At 46.2% G+C, this 18,870-nt stretch overlaps 2 protein-coding genes across 9 annotated transcripts in view; one reads left to right on the top strand and one right to left on the bottom strand.

The window, feature by feature from the left end:
- The window catches only part of RECQL5 (RecQ like helicase 5), a 34,680-nt gene extending 21,078 nt beyond the window's left edge, over nt 1-13,602 (bottom strand). For all 8 annotated transcript variants that reach the window (XR_009049914.1, XR_009049915.1, XR_009049916.1 and 5 more), the window contains exons 1-8: nt 13,445-13,602; nt 12,819-12,955; nt 11,862-11,983; nt 10,210-10,728; nt 9,348-9,453; nt 8,680-8,791; nt 7,352-7,514; nt 1,412-1,491 (exon numbers count right to left, since the gene is read on the bottom strand). Coding sequence is in view for 5 of the 8 variants with exons in the window: in XM_057714453.1 (XP_057570436.1) it covers nt 1,412-1,491; nt 7,352-7,514; nt 8,680-8,791; nt 9,348-9,453; nt 10,210-10,728; nt 11,862-11,983; nt 12,819-12,945 (1,229 nt within the window). In the remaining 3 variants the exon portion in view is untranslated. The remainder of the gene's footprint in view (nt 1-1,411; nt 1,492-7,351; nt 7,515-8,679; nt 8,792-9,347; nt 9,454-10,209; nt 10,729-11,861; nt 11,984-12,818; nt 12,956-13,444) is intronic.
- A 154-nt stretch (nt 13,603-13,756) lies between these two features.
- The window catches only part of SAP30BP (SAP30 binding protein), a 31,992-nt gene continuing 26,878 nt past the window's right edge, over nt 13,757-18,870 (top strand). Inside the window, exons 1-3 of the mRNA XM_057716102.1 lie at nt 13,757-13,902; nt 15,157-15,266; nt 17,775-17,822. Of these exons, the coding sequence (XP_057572085.1) occupies nt 13,797-13,902; nt 15,157-15,266; nt 17,775-17,822 (264 nt within the window). The 5' untranslated portion in view covers nt 13,757-13,796. The remainder of the gene's footprint in view (nt 13,903-15,156; nt 15,267-17,774; nt 17,823-18,870) is intronic.

Here is an 18,870-nt window from a genome sequence, read left to right as displayed (position 1 = left end):
GGCTTCAGACTCACCCTGAACAAGAACCCAGCCAGGGTGACTTCCAGCAGAGGGGACTCTGACAACTAGCAAGGACACTGAGCCCTTTCATGACAAGTGCTTTACTCAAGGAGCCAAAGAAGGCCTAATTTAGCAACTCACTATGTTAGTACCTGAAAAGGGCTCTGGTCGCAATGGCTGTGGCAAGGGCGCCAACCACCTCTGCTGGGCGTGGTCTTACCACAGAGGCCAAATGAGAGGCGGCAGCTTGGAGAGGAGAACAGCTTCAGCCCCGGAGCCACCGGCTCGTCAGTGACTGGGGAGGGGTAGGAATCGGAGCATGCAGCCCAAATAAGTGCCTCTCTGGTTTCCAAAGGAAAGCCCCAAACATCTGCTGGACACTAGTACCGCGTCATCAGCTCCATGCTTCAAGAATCTAGGCTTGCAAAAAACAATATGGCACGTGTGTATGAAAACATACATCTCACTGACAATCGGGAGATGGGGAATTAGTGACATCTGCGCAGGATGTTAGTTCCAACCAGGGATTGAACCCGGGCCCTCAGCAGTGAGAGCTCGGAGTCCTAACCACTGGACCGCCAGGGAATTCTTTTTTTTTTTTTTTTTTCCCCCCCGCTAGGGAATTCTTGACCACAACCTCTCAAGTCTGAAGCAATCAATTCTGCCTCATCTACCTTACAGGATTGTCCAACGAGATTGGAGAGATAGGAGCAGAGAAATCAAAGAGCTTTTTTGACCAAAGGGCTACACAAATGCCAGCGCCCCCAACGTGTCCACAATGCTCCTGGACGTCCCTCACATACTGTATCCGCAGCTGCTCGGGCCCAGGGCCCGCCCTGCCACAATCCGCCTGTCACTGAGCAGCTACGAGGCACTTTCACGGCCCCCACGACCAGCAGGCGCAGTTCAATAGATAAGCAGGTTCCAAGTGGGCAGGCTGGTGTTACGTTGGAAAAGTTGATTTCTCTGAAAGTACGTTATCGCCCCTGCCCTCCCAAGACATAAGCTGGGCCACATGTCTCTGTCTGGGTCTGGGAGGACAGTGACGACTCCACAAGTGAAGCTGGCGGCCCAGCTCAGTGGCACATGACGACCACAACGTCAATGGCTCAGAACTGGTCACATCTTTCGGAACTGAGTCACCCATGGGGTGGAGTGGGATGGGTGGATGGCTACCCACAATACTCAACGAATCCTCATAGTGCCAGAGTTTCTGAGGCCTTCCACAGAAAAGTGGGAGGGTACCAACTTCCATGCTCCCTGACAGGAAATATCCCACACGGTGGCTTTCAGCAGGCAGGGCTCCCTTGGTGGCCCAAGAGCTGCCCTGCATTAGCTGGTCGACTAGTGGTGCTGGGGGAGGGAAAGGTCTCACTAACACTTGGCTCCATAAGCAAGACAAGTCACTCACCCCGATTCTTCACAGAAGGCCACCAGGGCATCAAAGGCCAAGACAGCAGCTTTATCGGATGCTTTGTTCCCTCTCTTTTCCTGGAGACAAGAAACGACCCTTCAGTGGCAGTCTTACATAGCTGGACTACCCTGTAGCCCAACAAATGATGAGAGAGAAAAATATCAACTGCCACTAATAAAGCCACTCACAGAACAGTCCCCACACCTGACCATGCATCAGAATCACCTGGGTAATTTTAAATGACCTGGGGCCCACCTCAAGACTACTGAACTGAACTTCCTGAACCTGGAGCTCTTGGGAGGTTCTATTTTCAAAAAGCTGCTCAGGTGATTCTCATGCAAAGGGCCTGGGGAATGGCATTTGGGAATCACTATATAATACGACCTAATTTAATAGGCGTTAAATACATGCACAAGCATGTGAAGCAACATGGTAACCTCTGTGTGTGTGGAAGGACATACACTAAAACGTTGACAGTGACTACTTCTGAGTGTTGGAATTAGGCATTATTTGCCTTTTGGTACATGGCTATTTGTCAAATTTTCCTTTTAAAAAATTGTGAAATTTTTTTAAAATATGGAAGAGCCAAGAAAACATAACAGACACTAATCTGCGAGACATTTTCTATTGTCTTTCTGCTTCTGGAAGCTGAATCGTCCCCATCTCCCACACAAACACATACTTCCTCTACCCCCATTCTCCCAATACGTTTCTATCCCAATTTCTTATTACATCACAATTTTCCTTAAGGTGACGATGTCAAGATTCTTCAGAGCTCACCACGTGATTATATTTTTACTATTTCCCATGATCACATACCCTTCAACAACATTGTTTCTCCTGAAATTAATAGCTCCCCTGTTTTTTCATTTACTTAGATTTCAGCGCATTATGAATTCACCCCCAAATGTTCTGACAATGAAAAATTCATTTCAGTCGGGGCCAATGATAGCAGGGTCCACTTTTATTTTGGAAACGTCCTTCCTGGTGCCTTCCGTCCCCATGTCTGACCTGGGCCTCTGCTCGCCAGGCCTTGTGCACAGCTGAGACTACCCTTCGCTCTCATCCTAGGACATTCCCTTTGCCTCACTTCTAGGTCAGATCTCCATCTTCCTTTTTTTTTTTAAAATCAATTAATTTATTTATTGGCTGCATTGGGTCTTCGTTTCTGCACACGGGCTTTCTCTAGTTGCAGTGAGTGAGGGCTACTCTTCATTGTGGTGCGGGGGCTCCTCATTTTGGTGGCTTCTCTTGTTGCAGAGCATGGGCTCTAGGTGCGCAGGCTTCAGTAGTTGCAGCACACAGGCTCAGTATTTGTGGTGCATGGGCTTAGTTGCTCCAAGGCATGTGTGATCTTCCCAGACTAGGGATCAAATCCGTGTTCCCCTGTATTAGCAGGAGGATTCTTAACCACTGCGCCACCTAGGAAGTCCTCCACCTCTCTTTCCTAATTCATTGCCTCTGCAGTGAACACCCTTTAGTAGCTTTTCCTCACGAGAAAGTTTCTTGAAATCTGTCTGAAAATGTCTTTACCCTACTTTCACACTAACTGGTTGGCTGGGTAGGAATTTCTAGATTAGAAATGGTTTATTTAGCATTTGGAGGCACTGTTTCTTGTTTCTGTTATTACAATGGTGAAAACTGGCGCTCTCTGGACTCCCAGTCCTCCACATAACACCTTTCTGCTGTACAACAAAGTGAATCAGCTGTATTTATACATATATCCCCACATCCCCTCCCTCCCACGACTCCTTCCCACTCTCCCTATCCAACCCCTCTAGGTCATCACTCATCATCGAGTTGATCTCCCTGTGTTATGCAGTTGCTTCCCACTAGCTATCTAGTTTACATTTGGTAGTATATAAGTGTCAATGCTACTCTCCCAGTGTGAGTTCTTGTAATTCACTGTTAGTAGGTTTTAAATAAATACCTTATACCTAATCACCTTACCAAAATCTTTTCCTTGTCTAATGTGAATTTCAGACAAGTTAATCATGCCCCCTTAGGTCATGGCAAACTATCATTCTTGCTCCTCGCAAGGCCCCTTCGTTCCCAGTCCCTACTTGCCTCCACCTTCTCTCCCCTGTCACTCATTGACTCATCTACTCAACACACATTTATTCAGCACTTACCATATTCCCAGCACTGAGCTAGGCATTAATTACAACCTCACAGGAAAGGTCCCTGCTCTCATGGAACTCACATTTCAATAGAGCAGACAGAGAAAAAGCAAATCTATAAAGCCGAACAATAATAAACATGGTTTTTTAAAAAAAGGAAGACAGGAGACTTCTGGGCCCCCAGCTATGCCTGTTTTCACCATCACCTCCTCTTCACGCCTCACCGCTGGGTATTTAGTTTCCCACTTTCTGTCCTCATGATCAACTGTACCATTCAAGCCCTTGAGCACATGAGCTTATGCACTGCCACTTTTATTTCAGGTGATTTGGTTCCAGAAACAGGATATCTAGATCCAAGGGTACCAGTATTTTAAAATTTAAATAGATATTGCTAGATTGCTTCTCCCCCAAAGACTGTATAACACCGCGTTCTCCTCTTGGCAAAGCATAGGCACTCTTTCCTACATGTGCCCACTAGCAACAGGTTGAGCTCTTTTACACGTGTGTCAAATCATTTTACTTTAATTTGCATTTACCTGATTACTACTGAATTTGAACATCTTTGGACGTGCCATTTGGATGAGCTTTTCTGGGAACTTTCCTTTCATATCCTATTTTTTTCTTCTCAGTTGGTGAAAGCTCTCTATTTATTCTCAGGTTTAACCTTTGGTTTGCCTTTTACATGAAATATTTTTCCAGATCTACCATTTATCTGCTGACTTTGTTTACGGTATCTTTCACCATGTAAATTTTTTCCATAGGTTCAGGACTTATAGAAACGTAAGATTTTATATATTCAAATATTTGGTTTTTCAAAAGACAGCTTTCTGGATTTTTAATTCTTTTTTTTTAAAACATGTACAGTTTAATTTTATTTATTGATTTACTTTTAGGCTGCATTGGGTCTTTGTTGCAGCACGGGGGCTTTCTCTAGTTACGGTGAGTGGGGGCTGCTCTTCGTCATGATGTGCAGGCTTCTCATTGTGGTGGCTTCTCTTGTTGTGGAGCATGGGCTCCAGGCACACGGGCTTCAGTAGTTGTGGCACGTGGGCTCAGTAGCTGTGGCGCACGGGCTTAGTTGCTCTGCAGCATGTGGGATCTTTCCAGATCAGAGATGGAATCCGTGTCCCCTGCATCATTGGCAGGCGGATTCTTTACACTGTGCCACCAGGGAACTCCTGGACTTTTAATTTTCATTGCAAAAGTATCTTCACCATATCTTCAGCCCTAAGTGATACGCTGGACTAAATTTTATTTACTTTCTACATGAGGTCCTTAATCTGTCTTATCTTATAGAAGGCATCAAACAGGGCACTTTTATTTTATTCCTGCTGTGTCGGCACCAGCTGTTCAACAATTCATTTTTCCCATTAAACTGAATTATCAGCTTCATCAAATATTGAATTATGTGCTCTAGGACCTATCCCTATTTCTCTCGTCTAGTCCACTGTTACTGTATCACACGGATCTGACCAGGGCGGCAGCACAGCATATTCTGATGCTGGGTTAAGCACGTCCCCTCATCATTCTTCCTCATACTTCTCCTGGCTGTTCTTGAGCACTTATACTTGCACATAAATTCTAAGATTCCACTTCCCAATAAAAGCCGTTGGGGATTTCAGTTGGGACTTCATGAAATATTTATATTAACTTTGAGGAGAAAAAACAGTTTTAAGTCTCCCCAATCACTTTTTGTACCTGTTTAGAGTTTGTTTTCTTTCAATGAGATTTCAGTTTTCTTCATCTAAATCAGTGGCTCTCGTCCCTGGCTGTGTATTAAAATCAACTGGGGGGACTTCCCTGGCAGTCCAGTGATTAGGACTTCGAGCTTCCACTGCAGGGGGCACGGGTTCAATTCCTGGTTGTGGAACTAAGATCCTGCAAGCCACACAGCACAGCCAAAAAAAAAAATTTTTTTTTAATTAAAAGAAAAATTAAATCAACTGGGGAGCTTTAAAAAAAAGTCTCTTGATAAAAGCCTGTAACAGTTACTTCTGGATATAAGTTTTGTTCTTGAAAATTAAACATTTTTTCATTTCCATTCCTAGGTATTTATGGTAATGTGTCTCACATTCAGCCATCTTGCCGAGTTTTCTTATGAATTTTGGTAGATTTCTAGTAGAGTCTTTGGGGTTTTCTAGGCAGACATTTGTTAAAATTTCTATCTGCTCGTGTCTTCTCTTCCTGTCCCTGTGAGTTTATATACTTTTCATCCTTTTATTGTCCTTTTGGTGGGGATCAGGAATAAGCCCTTGTGTTCAATCTTTCTTATAAGGAAAAGTCAACTTGTATCCGTTCGGAACATCACACATTGTGGGTTTTTTTTTTTTGGGGGGGGGGGCTGTTGATTCATGTTGATTCATGTAGATTTACTGCTTCATTTTTAACTGCTCTGGACCATTCCACTGTGTGACTAGCCCATTATATACTTACCCTGCACCCACAGAGGAAGAGTTTGATTTCCCCACTATGTTGCTGCAGCCAACATCCCTGTACACTTTTGCATCATCATGTGCACTGACACCCTGTCTAGCTAGATGTGGGACTGCTGAGTCACAGAGCACCAGTCCCCCCACGTACATGTGTCACCTCATGTCTCTTCAAAGCAGCTGTTCCAGCTTATAATCCTGATGACGTTGTAAGTGGCCCTCTCCCTACATCCTGAACAACAGTGATACTACACAAATGTTTTACACTTTGGCCAGTCTGATGGGTATAAAATGATAGCTTATTGTCTGATTTGCATTTCTGATTCCTAAGTGAGGCTGAGCATCTCTTTGTACGTTTATTAGAAATTCTGGCTTCCCCTTCTGTGAAATCCATCCTTTTTGCTATGCAGCTGTTTCCCTTTTACTGTTTTACCTGCAGGAGTTCTCTATACAGCCAGCCAATGATGTCTATTGTGATGAAATCCCAAAACGCCTCATTTTTTCACTCTGTTTATGTTGTCTCTCATTATGCAGAAATTTTTAGCTTGAATTTAATCAAATAGATCAAGTCTTCTTTGATGGTTTCTGCTTTTAAAAATCTTGACATAGGGACTTCCCTGGTGGTCCAGTGGGTAAGACACTGCGCTCCCAATGCAGGGGGCCTGGGTTCAATCCCTGGTCAGGGACCTAGATCCCACATGCATGCCGCAACCAAGAAGCCCGCATGCCACAACTAAAAGATTCTGCATGCTGCAACTAAGACCCAGTGCAGACAAAATAAATAAATAATTTTTTTTTTTTAAATCTCGACATACTCTTCCCTCCCTCAAAGCCATAAAATATTTTCTCCCCAGTTCTACAGTTTTTTGACATCTTTAATCTGTCTGTAATTCACATCTATATGTCATGGGAGGTAGGGTTCTAATTTTGTCTTTTTTCCAGCACCAAGTACTCAACAGTTCATCCTTTTCCTGTTAATTTCTATGCCACCTATCATACACCAAGTTCTCTATGTACCTGAGTCTGCTTCCAGGTTTTCTACAAAGAATATATAACCGATTTAAAAAAAAAGGCTAAAAACAAAGAACTTACAACCATACGGGAAAATGCTTATCTATTAGCTAACTTAATACAAGGCAGGATTGATATTGACTATGTAAAATAACATGCACTCAACAGAGTGTAAGAAGATCAATTAAGTATAAAGAAAAAAGTCTAACCTAGTTATAAGCTATCCATCAACATCCTATTCACCCCCTTGCTGTACCTTCTAGCCTCGGGAGCACCCCTCCAGATTACAGAAGCTCCATCTGGGTTCGGAAATAAGCTGCGTGCAATTGGAGAGCAGTGGATTTGGACAGGAAGGGCTCTTCCTGCCCAGGACTTACCTGGAGTTTTGCTACTTCCTTCCGGATCAGGAAGCTGACTTGGTCCCGGTCATTCCTGGAGTAATAGAGACGGCACCAGGAAGGCTTTCCGTCTCTGCCCGCCCGGCCAGACTCCTGGTAGTACCCAGCCATAGACTTGGCAATATTCCAGTGGGCGACAAACCTGTAGGATCCAAGGGACAAGCAGCATGAGAGGCAGCGGAAAAGCTGAGGGGAAGAGAGACTCTGAGTCGGCAGAGCAGGGGTCTCCACGGGGACCAGGAGTAGGGAGCTGGCAGGCAGAGAGGCAGAGACAGGACCCCAGAGCAAGCGTGGCTAGGACCCTGCAGCCTGTCAGCAGGCCTCCCTGACATGAAGCAGCCCATGAAAAAGATAGCAGACTTAACGAAACAAGATAAGGATGCTTATGAGTTGAAAAAGTCCTCTATAACATCTTAGAAGAGGGAAAGAACGTTTATTAAGTAGCTACTATGAGCCAGTGTATATATTTGTCTTAGTAAATCAGTAGTCACCACCATGCAAGGTACCCTCGTTTGGTAGACAATGAATTCGGGATTCAGAGAAGTAAATTTGTACAAGGGGACGGCAGAGTTAGGATTTGAGCCTAGGGGTGTCTGACTCCAAAGCTGGCCCCTGACAAGACAAAGTTGACCCCGAGTTCAAGTCCTGATTCCAAAGTCCATGTTCTCTCAAATGTAGTTCACGGTCTAATTCCTACTCTGACCAACTCAAGGTCACTGTGAGGTTTAACAAGACCACGTATGCAACAGTGCTCTGTAAATCATACACAGCATTACTGTTGGTGTTAGAGCACAGGGCTTCAGGCTGTAGCCCAAAATGTCTCTGGAAGGTCAAGCGTGGCTGGAGGTAAAAGACTTTCCAACAGTGGCCAGTGTGGGGCTAGGAGATTGGGATGCACCCCTCTCTTCTGGACTGTCCAGTAAGTAGTAACCAGGAGTGACAGTAACAAGATCTTTGCCTTTAGCTTCCCACAGGGAGTGGTCTTAAGACACTGCAGTTCGTTCCACCCCCTCACAGCTCCAGCTGCTAAGATGGGAGTGAGCAGAGCTGTGTTAAAGGGTGAGCCTGATGGTCTGCGTGTCACCCCTTCTCCTGGGGAATGGCAGAACTGTGATGTGCAGTCACCAGGGAACAGACCGCACAGGAACTGTCAGCATTTGGACTATATACAAGGGATCTATCCTGCGACATCTTTCTCCTCTGGCCCTAGGACACACAGACCTCATCCCATGGGCAGAGCACCAGGCGGCCCACCCCACCCTGAGCCAGGCCCTGACTGGCAAGGTAAGACAAGAACCAGAGCTCACCTGACATTGGCTTTGTCCACTCCCATCCCAAAACTAATGGTCGCAACTATTACAGGGACCTTCTCTTCCATCCACTCGTTCTGCACCAGTGTTCTTTCAGGAGCCTTCAGCCCTAGAAAAAGGAGAAAGATAAGGAAGAGAGTTCTCATTTCCCTTGGGTCTCCCCTGGGGTCCACCTTGGGTCTGACACTGTGCTGGGCACACACCCAGCACACAGGGTGTACACACACCCTGAATCCATCACTTACCAGCTGTATGACCTTGGGCCAGGCACTTAACCCACCGAGCCTGAGCCAATAAACATAAAGACCCTGGCCTGTGTGTGTTACACAGCACTCCATAAATGTGAGAGCCAGGATTCAAATCCAAGTCCACTGGCCTCCAGAGCCTGTGCTCTTTCCATGACACCAATACTTAGGCTAAAAAAACTCATCACCTGCTGCTGGGTGGACACAGGGTGACAAAAAGAATTCAGGAGTCACGATTCTCCTTTTAGATCTCATTCGGGTCTAGACTCCTTTTTGTGGATTTAAGTGAATCACTTTATCTCTGCCTGGGTATCTGGAAAAAGATGATGGGCCACCCGATTACCCAGGATCCTTAAGAAACAAGAGACCAGCTAAGAGGCTTCTGAGAGTGGAGGGCCTCATGGCCCGGGTGCCCCTTACCTGCATGGTATGCCTTGGCGTTCACGCCCCTGTAACTGAGCTCCATGGCCAGCTGTTCACAGGCCTCCCTGGTCCTGCAGTAGACAATGCCGCAGCCGGACAACAACTGAATGGGGAGACATGGGAAGAAAATAAGCACTGAGAAGAACAAAACAGCCCATCGTACTGCAGCCTGCTCTATTTATTTATTTAATTTTTGGCTGCATCTTACAGCTTGTGGGATCTTAGTTCCCTGACCAGGGATTGAACCCACATGCCTGGCAGTGAAAGTGCCAGGTCCTGGACTTCCTAGGTGGCGCAGTGGTAAAGAATCCGCCTGCCAATGCAGGGGACACGGGTTCGAGCCCTGCCCTGGGAAGATTCCACATGCCACGGAGCAACTAAGCCCGTGCGCCACAAAAAAAAAAAAAAATATATATATATATATATAAAAAGAAAGTGCCAGGTCCCAACCACTGGACCACCAGGGAAGTCCCTACGGCCTGCTTTAGAAGCAGCTCTGACTGTCTCTTGTCAACCTCACGGTCTCCTCCGAGGCAAACCACCTAGCACAGCTCTGCCACTTTCTAACAAGGCATGACCAAAGCAGCTCAAAATCCAACCTTTCTAACTCCTCAAGGCTCAAATAGGTCTGCAAAGGCCTCCCACAGGAGGACTCCAGAACATGGGAACCCCAGTAAGGGGAACAACGCCAGGAAACCAAAGGGACAACTCTGTGCACGCGTTTTAAGCAGCTGTGGCTAGTCCTGGCTAAGGAAGCTAGAAAAAACAAAGATCTTAGAAATGGAAATCCATCTCTGTGCCGCAGCTAGCACACCACTGCCCCCAATGTACCTCGGCCCCCCATCCTCAATGCCCTCACCCCTTTATCAGCCTTCTGTCCAAGAGCCTTAAGGCAGAAGTCCCTCAGGTTCCCGTAGGGATCAGAAAGCAGTTCCTTGAACTGCACATCATAGAAGAGGTTGGCCCGGAAGCAGGGAGTCTTAAAGGTAGCGACTGGCTGCTTCAGATGCAGGGCAGCAAACACATCCTCTCGGACCTGCGGGGTGGCTGTGGCAGTCAGAGCCACACACGGGGCGTGTGCCAGGCAGGAGCGCAAGGCTCCCAGACGCAAGTAGTCAGGACGAAAGTCGTGCCCCCACTGGGAAACACAATGAGCTTCATCTACCACCAGGTAGGAGAGCAGGTGGCGGGACACCAGGGAGTTCAGGGTGGGCTGGAAGGAGGCAGAAGCCGCCATCTCCGGCGTGATGTACAGAAGCTTGGTCCGGGGCTTTTCTTGCTCCAGGTCAGAGAGCAGCTCCTCCTTCTCCTGTGCTGAGAGCTTCGAGTTCAGGGAACTCACTGGGACCTTCAGGGCCAGCAAGTGGTCCACCTGGTCCTGAGGGCAGAAGGGGGAGAGGGGACTAGAAGTGGCCCAGGACTCAGTGGTAAATGTCACTGTGACTCCCTAGTATCTCCCAGCCATAAAACGTCCTCCTCCCACCCTCCAACGTGTCTTCTCTTTGCATAAAAAGTACAGAACGTGGGGCTTCCTAGGTGGCACAGTGGTTAAGAATCCGCCTGCCAATGCAGAGGACATGGGTTCGATCCCTGCTACAGGAAGATCCCACATGCCATGGAGCAACTAAGCCCGTGTGCCAAAAAAAAAAAAAAAAAAAAAGTACAGAACGTGAAACGGTTGAAGTGTGGAGCCAGACAGCTGTGATTTAATCCCAGCTCAATTACCACATGCTCTGCAGCTGGTTCTTAACCTTAACCTTTCAATTTTCTCATTCTCATTCTTTCTTTTTACTATAAAAAGAATAAAACTACCTAAAAGGATTGTTGTAAGAATTAAATGAAAATTTACACCTCAAAGGTAAGTTAAGGCCTCTAAACACTCAGCACAAAGCCTGAGACTAGTGCACACTCACCAACCACTGTCATTATTGTTCTCTGCCCCCACTCCCCTTTTCTTCATGGTGGATGGCTCTTAACCACAAGGCCACACTTCCTCATTTCTGATTCTATCGGCCCATCTGCAGGCCATAAATATAGTCAGAAATACAGTAGAGATGTTAACAATATCCCAATAAGTTTCTCATCTTTTTTTCTGTCTCATGGCTGTGCTTTCGCCAGAATAAAGTAGAATATACCAGAGGTTCCCCCATATTGATTCACCTCTTTATCTATCTGCATTTTATAACATCAAGAGTGCACACATGCACATAAGAGTGTGTACGTGTGTACACATACAGTTCCATATTCCTCCAGGCAAAAGGTCACAAAGGACGGTGAGAGACCTCAGGCAATCAAAACACAGAAGACATCTGTGACTCACCAAGGTGATAGGCACTAATGGAAAACCCCATGTTTGGGCAATTCAGAAACTCAACACAGAGAGGGATATAGGCAAATCAAAGAAAAATAAGAGGCAAAAGACCAAAGAAAGGAGAAGTAAAATTTCCAGCTATTAAAAAAAAACTTCCCCTAAACTTGCTGGGCTGCCATCTTCACTCCCCTGAGCCTCACCTGAATCAAAGCAATGAGAGGCGAGATCACGATGGTGATGCCTTTGGCCAACAGAGCAGGGAGCTGATAGCAGAGGGATTTTCCTGCCCCCGTGGGCATGCACACAAAGACATCCTTGTCACCTGCAAAAATACAAGAAGACAACATCTCAAAGTTTCCTGCCTTGTATCTCTTCCCTTCATTAAAGCTGTTGAAAATTTAAGTGAGACTGTAGGAAAAACCCCTAGCAGAGTTTTGCCTAGCACATGGAAGGGTCTCAATATAATCTCAATTCCCTTCCCGCCCTTTCTATGAAAAGGGGAGGGATCCAGGGAGATTTGGCAACGCACACAAATCATGTCCAGTAGTGGTGATGGCAACTACGAGGGTAAGGAGTCTGAGTCTGCTGGGCTATGGATGACTGAACTGAACAGCCATGACAGCTGAACACTTCTGGATGACTAGGCATACCTGCATAGACGTGGAAGCAACATCGCTTAGAGGGCTTCTGTTTATAAACGTTACAATGTAATTAACATGACACTGCTGCTCCCCTCCTGACAACCTCCATTTGTCAATACATCTCAGGTTTATAATATTATTACTGTTTCCTTCCCTGTTTGGGACTCAGGCCACTCAGGAATTACCCAGAAGGTCGGTGACTGGCTTAGGCTATTCCTGCAAGCACCCCCCCAACCCCCCCCCCCCAACACACAAACAACTTAGGATGGAAATTTACAAACTGTTTTCAGAGACAACCCTGGCTCTGGCTATGAAATATCAGAACCAGAACAGATGGGTGGTTCTGCCAATAAAACTGCAAGTTTGGAGTGACAGCTCTACACGATCTCCAAAACCAAATACGGGCCAAGGGTGGGGAGGTAGGAAGGGTCAGAAGGAAGGTGTTCTTCCTTTAGTAGTGGCAGCGCTACGGTACAGCCAGCACACATGTAAACGCAGGTAGTTTGGCAATATTACCTTTCACTACAGCCATGGTCGCCCTCTCCTGCAAAGGCGTCTTAAAAGAGTCAAACCCAAAGACCTTCTTCAACGTGCTCCGGACTCGACGCTCAGGGTCAAAAGGAGAGGAAGGGTTGGTACTCATCTTGCCGACAGTGGCCAAAGGTTAAGGCAAAGGTGATCATATGGTAGCAACGAGAACCCTCTGTTCTGCTTTTTAAAAACTGCTTATTTTTCTATATAGGTTTGCTTTATTACAAACAATATTTTCAAGTCATGTAGCTCCAGGTGAACAGCCTCGAGCAAAACATTCCTGGGTAATTAACATCTCCATTTTTATGCTCGGTGAAAATAAAAACACCTGAACTCTCCCAGGTCACGGTAGAGCGCAGAGCTAGAAATCAGATCACGAGGAAAAACACAAATGTCTTCGGAATAATTTGGAGAAGGTGGGAATTTTTTTTTCTAAGATCCACCCTCTGCTCTATAAGCAAAATTATGACGACCATTCTTCCCCCCAGGACCCCGACCCCTTCTTCCCCGCGCCCCCCAGAGGAGCGCTCTTCCCTTCTCCTCTTCTGAGCCCCAGATTCGTTCTTTTCTCCTTTCCCAGCCAAAGCCTCCCTCTCTTCACCCCAAGATATCAGAGCCGGCCGTAGGCCCCAAGGAGCGAGGGGCTCTTGTCGGGCTGCTGCTGCCCGCTGACTCGGGAACTACTCGAAGACCCCCATAGGCCACAGGAAACTCTGAGCAGCGAAGCTCCTGGGGACGCAATGTCAGGTAAAACCCACACACGCTTGTGTCCGTCGCGCAGCGATGACGTTGCCCAAGCGTTGGCACGAGGGGCGGAGCCAGGAGCGGAAATGGCCGTTTTGATTGGTTCTCGGTCTGGAACGCGCGCGGGGTCTCCTGGGATCCGGAAGAAGTTGCCTTTCCGCACGGAAGTCGGCTCATTGGAGTCATAGGAGTGAGCCACGCCGGGGCTGTGGGAATAAGATGGCGGGGAAGAAGAATGTTCTGTCGTCTCTGGCAGTTTATGCGGAAGATTCAGAGCCCGAGTCTGACGGCGAGACTGGAGTTGAGACGGCGGGCAGCGCGGCTGGTGAGGCCCGAGTAGGGAGCTGGAAGGGGAGAATCAAGTGTCTGCTCGGAATGCTGCCCCCCAGCAGGCGGGAGGGAACGAGATGGTCATTGTGCCCCAAGTATCGGGCTCCGGAGCCCCGAACGGCGCTCAGGGTCCTGGGCTAGACCGAGCGTTAGATACTCTGTAGCAAGAATAGGCCGTCTCCTTCCGTTGATTCGATGATTCTTCTGAAACTTACCGAAAGTCTTCTCCCTGCTGGGCATCGTGCTGGGCAGAAGGATGGACGAAGGGTGGAGAGGATCCAAGGCTACTGAACCACCACCGGGCTTTTCTCCGGGCTTGTTGTTTGGTGGGGGAGAGCGAAGCTTTTAATTAATAATATGCCCTAGGCATATTTTGGAGCTTTTAAAAATACACACATCCGGTCTCCACTGCGAGCGAGTCTAATTCAGTAAATCTAGGGAAGGACCTGGGCATTTGTGAGCTTTCCAAGGCTTCTTGGTGATTACATTACTTTGTGAGTTTGTCAGTGATTTTGTTGCTCTACTCAGGTTGAGAATCACAATATTAAAAAGTGGAAACAGGTCTATATGGGGGCATAGAGAGGCAGCAGGTTACCGAACGTATCTGGGCCTTGGTTTCCTCATTTGGAAATTGATTTGGGGTGGGGGTGGGGGGCTTGGACTGGGTTAGCTCCTCTCAGTTTTATGTGGTCTCTGCCTGTCAGGAAGTTCTCTGGTGGTTTCCCAGTAATTTGTTTTGTTTTGGGATTTTGTTGTTTTTGTTTTAAACTTAGGAAAAGATTTTGTTTCTCAAGTAGGTATGGTTGGGAAACTCTCAGGGCGCCCCCTGTTTGAGGTCCTGTTCGTAGGGGGAGGACACAAAAATTATGATGACAGAGTCCTTGTCTTGTCTGAGAAGACAAGTTTACTGGTGCCTGTGATACAAGGTAGACATATGCAGCTCAAAAGAGATGCTTAAACAGCGTGGTGTAATAGTTCAGGGAAGGGAAGGCTTCGGTTGGCGTAATAGGTGGATCAGAAGCATTAGACACGGTTTTCTCCCCTGTTCTTTTAATGAATTCATACACTAAACTTTGTGATCTTCGTGAAAGCAGAATCTGGGCCTGAGGTCACTTACATGAGATCTAGGTTTTTGTTTTCTCTTCAGAGATAGTCCTAGCCACTCTAATCACTCAAGTGTTTGTTTTTTGGTTTTGGGGGTTCTTCGCATTCTTTTCGCCATTCATTTTATGTTTCTCTTCTGTTTAAGAGGAGAAAGGCGGGTTGGTATCTGAAGCCTATGGAGAGGATGATTTTTCTCGCCTCGGGGGTGATGAAGATGGTTATGAAGAAGAGGAGGATGAGAACAGCAAACAGTCGGTGAGTATATCTGTTCCCAAATGCAGAGCTGCTCAAAGCCCCATTTCACTTGTCAGAAACTTTCTGACCTGTCCCAACAGTGTTCCATTTCATGCCTCATTTCATCCCCCTCCCCGCCACTTTTGTTTACTGTCAGTTAAGGAAACGGGGTTGGATAGCAGTAGTTCTGTTTCAAAATCAAATCTGTTTTCACCTGAACCATTTTGTATTAACCTTTGAATTGAAATTTGAGGGAAAAGATTGTGGACAATTTTATTTAACCCATATATCAGTGGGTGTTTTATGTTGGTTTTCCCTGTTTATTCCATGTAATCATTTATTCCATTCGTAACAGTGCATTCATCTTAATTGGTGTATCATTTATATCTGCACTCAGTTCTGTGTTATTCGTAATCTTGGTTGGGGCTCATTCAAATCTCTCAGTTTATTAAAAAGACCAGGAAGAACAGTTATTTGTGGTTTAATCTTTACTAACTCTTCTTGACTTTGTACTTGACACTTTTTATCAAAGTGTTTTTGACCACACATCTTGCCTGATGTTTAGTATGTGCTGACTCTCAAGGAAAAGAGAACTTGCATCTTAATTAACCAGAAAGACTTTAGGTACACTGTCACCTGAGCATCATGGGCCAGGATTTTCAAGTTTGGAGAAAAACAAGGATTCTGGCGGGTGCTTAATACAAAGACATACGAGGGTGAGTCACATCAAAGATTATCTGCACTCTGGATGTAGGATTCCTGCAACCAGAGTGCAGATAATTTTTGACTCACCCTTGTACAAAGTTGAATCTCAACATAAAATCTGGCTATTTAACAACAGCTATAATTAAAATGCTCAACATTCTATATTATTTGTTTGAAAATTTTGTTACTTGTTGGTACTTAAATGTTAGCACTGAAATGCTTGACAGAGAATTGCCTGGCGGTCCAGTGGTTAGGACTCTGCGTTCTCACTGCTGAGGACCCAGGTTCAATCCCTGGTTGGGGAACTAAGATTCCACAAGCCACGAGGTGCAGCCCAAAAAGGGAGTGGGGGTGGGGATAAACTGCTTTACAGATTAAACAAAAATGCGTTTTGTATTTTCTGTTCTTTTGGAAGATCTTTTTATCCCTTTAGGCCTCCCCTCCCCCATTATTGCTGATAATTCAGAATTGACTAAAATTGTTCAGAAAAGCTTTGTAAGTTGTTTCGTTTTCCTGACTTTTCTTCAGTGCGTACATACTGGCTTAATATCCGTAACTGTTTTCTTCAGCAGATGTGCCTGATGTGTGTTTTTGAAGTGTTGTTCTGCATTTGCTCTACATAGACTTTTTACCATATTTAAGCTTTATTTCATATTTTAGTAAAATCCTCGCATCCAGTCCCAGTATACACATCCTAAAATGTAACTGTCTTTGGCTGAGCTACATCTTTGATTATTTGACCTGACGGGTTTCATTTGAAGGAGATTATGGAGATTGAGTTTAAAACCTGTGGCTCACAGATGCCTCGCAGGACAATTAAACCTCAAGGTGTAGTTCAAGTCTCTCAGGTGGTGTTTATGTTAACATCTGGCGTGCTCTTTAACTTGGGGGTTAAAGTGATTGAAAAAAGCTGTTTCAAATGAAACTTAATTTTCTGTTGGATGTTAAATTATGGCTCGGCGCAGTGGGGGTGCTGGGTAGTGAAACGGACATGGATTCTAGCTACCTAACAGGGCAGCTGATCTTTGACCTTCATTAGCATTCAGTGGAATGGTGGGCTAGCTCACATGAGGTCAGGGCACACTTTGGAAAATACCTTACCCACGTGGTACTTTGTGTCAGGCAGGCCATTTGGATAAGGAGCAAGGCTGGATGGAACGGCTCAGTGGCAGTTCTGTGAGCGCTTGGATGGAGGCAGGGCCGACGCAGCTGGGACCCAGGACAGGCTGGGCATTGCCTTTCAGTCCTGCCTTTCCCAGGTCACTAGCCCTGGTCGTCTGATACCTGCCTTCCTACTGTTCGTGTTGGTGCAGATGTTGCTGGTTGAAGCGCTGGGGTACAGTGTGTGGGGGTCATGGCACTCCAGGGGCAAACGATGTTACGGGAGCTCTGAGTCTGATGTATTTGTGTACGTGAAAGGCAAAGAAGGGAAGAAAAGCTCATACCTGGTTTGAAATCACTGATATTTCGTTGAAAACAGCATGCCTGTTTTATCCTGTGGGGGCTGATCTTATTCTTTTCTCAAGCATATTGTAGTCTTTCTCCATTTTTGTGTTTATGGTTTTTAATCTCAGGCATTTCCGTTAATATAGACTGCAGCACTGCTGGAGTAACGACTTTGAGCTGCCAATGTTCTTTTTCTCCCCCCACCTCAGAATATCTCTTTTTCCCCTTCTCTTTCTCTAGAGCCTGGGTGGTATGGTAGGGGAGGGATTCTTGGTGGGACGACCCAGGCTGGGTAAATTTGCTCCAAACCCTGTTATGCATGTGAGAAGCGCAGGCCCACTCCTTTAAGCTTAATCCTCTAAATTCTTTGTCTTGTAGGAAGATGACGATTCAGAGACTGAAAAACCTGAGGCTGATGACCCAAAGGTATTTGGTGTTGGCTGTGGTGGGGTGGCTGGATACGAACAAGGCGTCTTTAACGTTACGGCTCAGTTCACATGTCTGGTCAAGATCTGTCTCACTAACGTACTGTGTAACCGTATGCAATTTGGGGGACATAAACCCAGCTTTAAGAGAAACCTGGAGATCACCCTGGAATGCCTGAGGCAGCTTGATTTCCAGCCTCGCAGCCAAGGCGAGAGGCTTGTTCTGGGTGCAGCGACCCACCTGTGCTCTGAATCCAGGTGGGCTTTGTGGGGTCACTGCCCCTGCAGGTGGGTTAGGTGTGGGAACGTTTTTAGAATCAGGAAGCCATAAGGGCTGCCTCGTGTACTGTGGTCTCTCTTGAGTCATCTAGACATGAAGAAGGGCGATAGGGGGCCAGACAAACTGAGAACTCTCCCAGCTATTGGGGATGCTGAGCCTAAGCCTTGTTTTTCCAGGCTTGTGCCCTTCCACTCTCGGGTAAACCAGGCAGAATGGTTTGTTTGAAACAACATAGTCATTTTTATCTTATAGTTCCATCCCAGTGGCAGCTGAGAGCAATTCGTGTATCCTTGACCCCATCGTGATGAAGGTACACAGGTACACACACACACATGGAAGGCTTGCTGTACTGGGCACTGGGCATTAATACAAATGTGCCTGTTGAGGAAGCATTCTTTGGGGGGGAAAGTTTTTCCCCCCCCAAAGAAAAAGACTAATTCCATCACTCTGGGCCTGTGGAATAGGGACCAAGTTTTGTGTCTAAAAACTGCTTTAAGACCAGCTGAGGCCTTTAAGGTGTCCTAGTGGAAATTAGGAAAACTATTCCCAATTATAATCTAAAATAGGGGTATATCCAAAAATATAGCATGAGCTGGTGCAAACTTGAGCTGATTCTGTGATTGGCTGGAACTGTGCGCGGCCATTGAAATAAACCCACGAAGGGCTGTGAATGATGCAGATAAGAAGACATTTTACCAAGAAAGAACATTTAGGCACCAGCATGCAAGGAGAAAGAAAAAAAATTTTGTCCCACAAACTACAAATGCCT

This window comes from Hippopotamus amphibius, chromosome 17 (assembly GCF_030028045.1).
Source record: "Hippopotamus amphibius kiboko isolate mHipAmp2 chromosome 17, mHipAmp2.hap2, whole genome shotgun sequence".
In the NCBI taxonomy this organism is placed as follows: Eukaryota; Metazoa; Chordata; class Mammalia; order Artiodactyla; family Hippopotamidae; genus Hippopotamus; species Hippopotamus amphibius.
The sequence above is the reverse complement of the archived record's forward strand: the minus strand, read 5'-3'. Positions and strand labels throughout refer to the sequence as shown.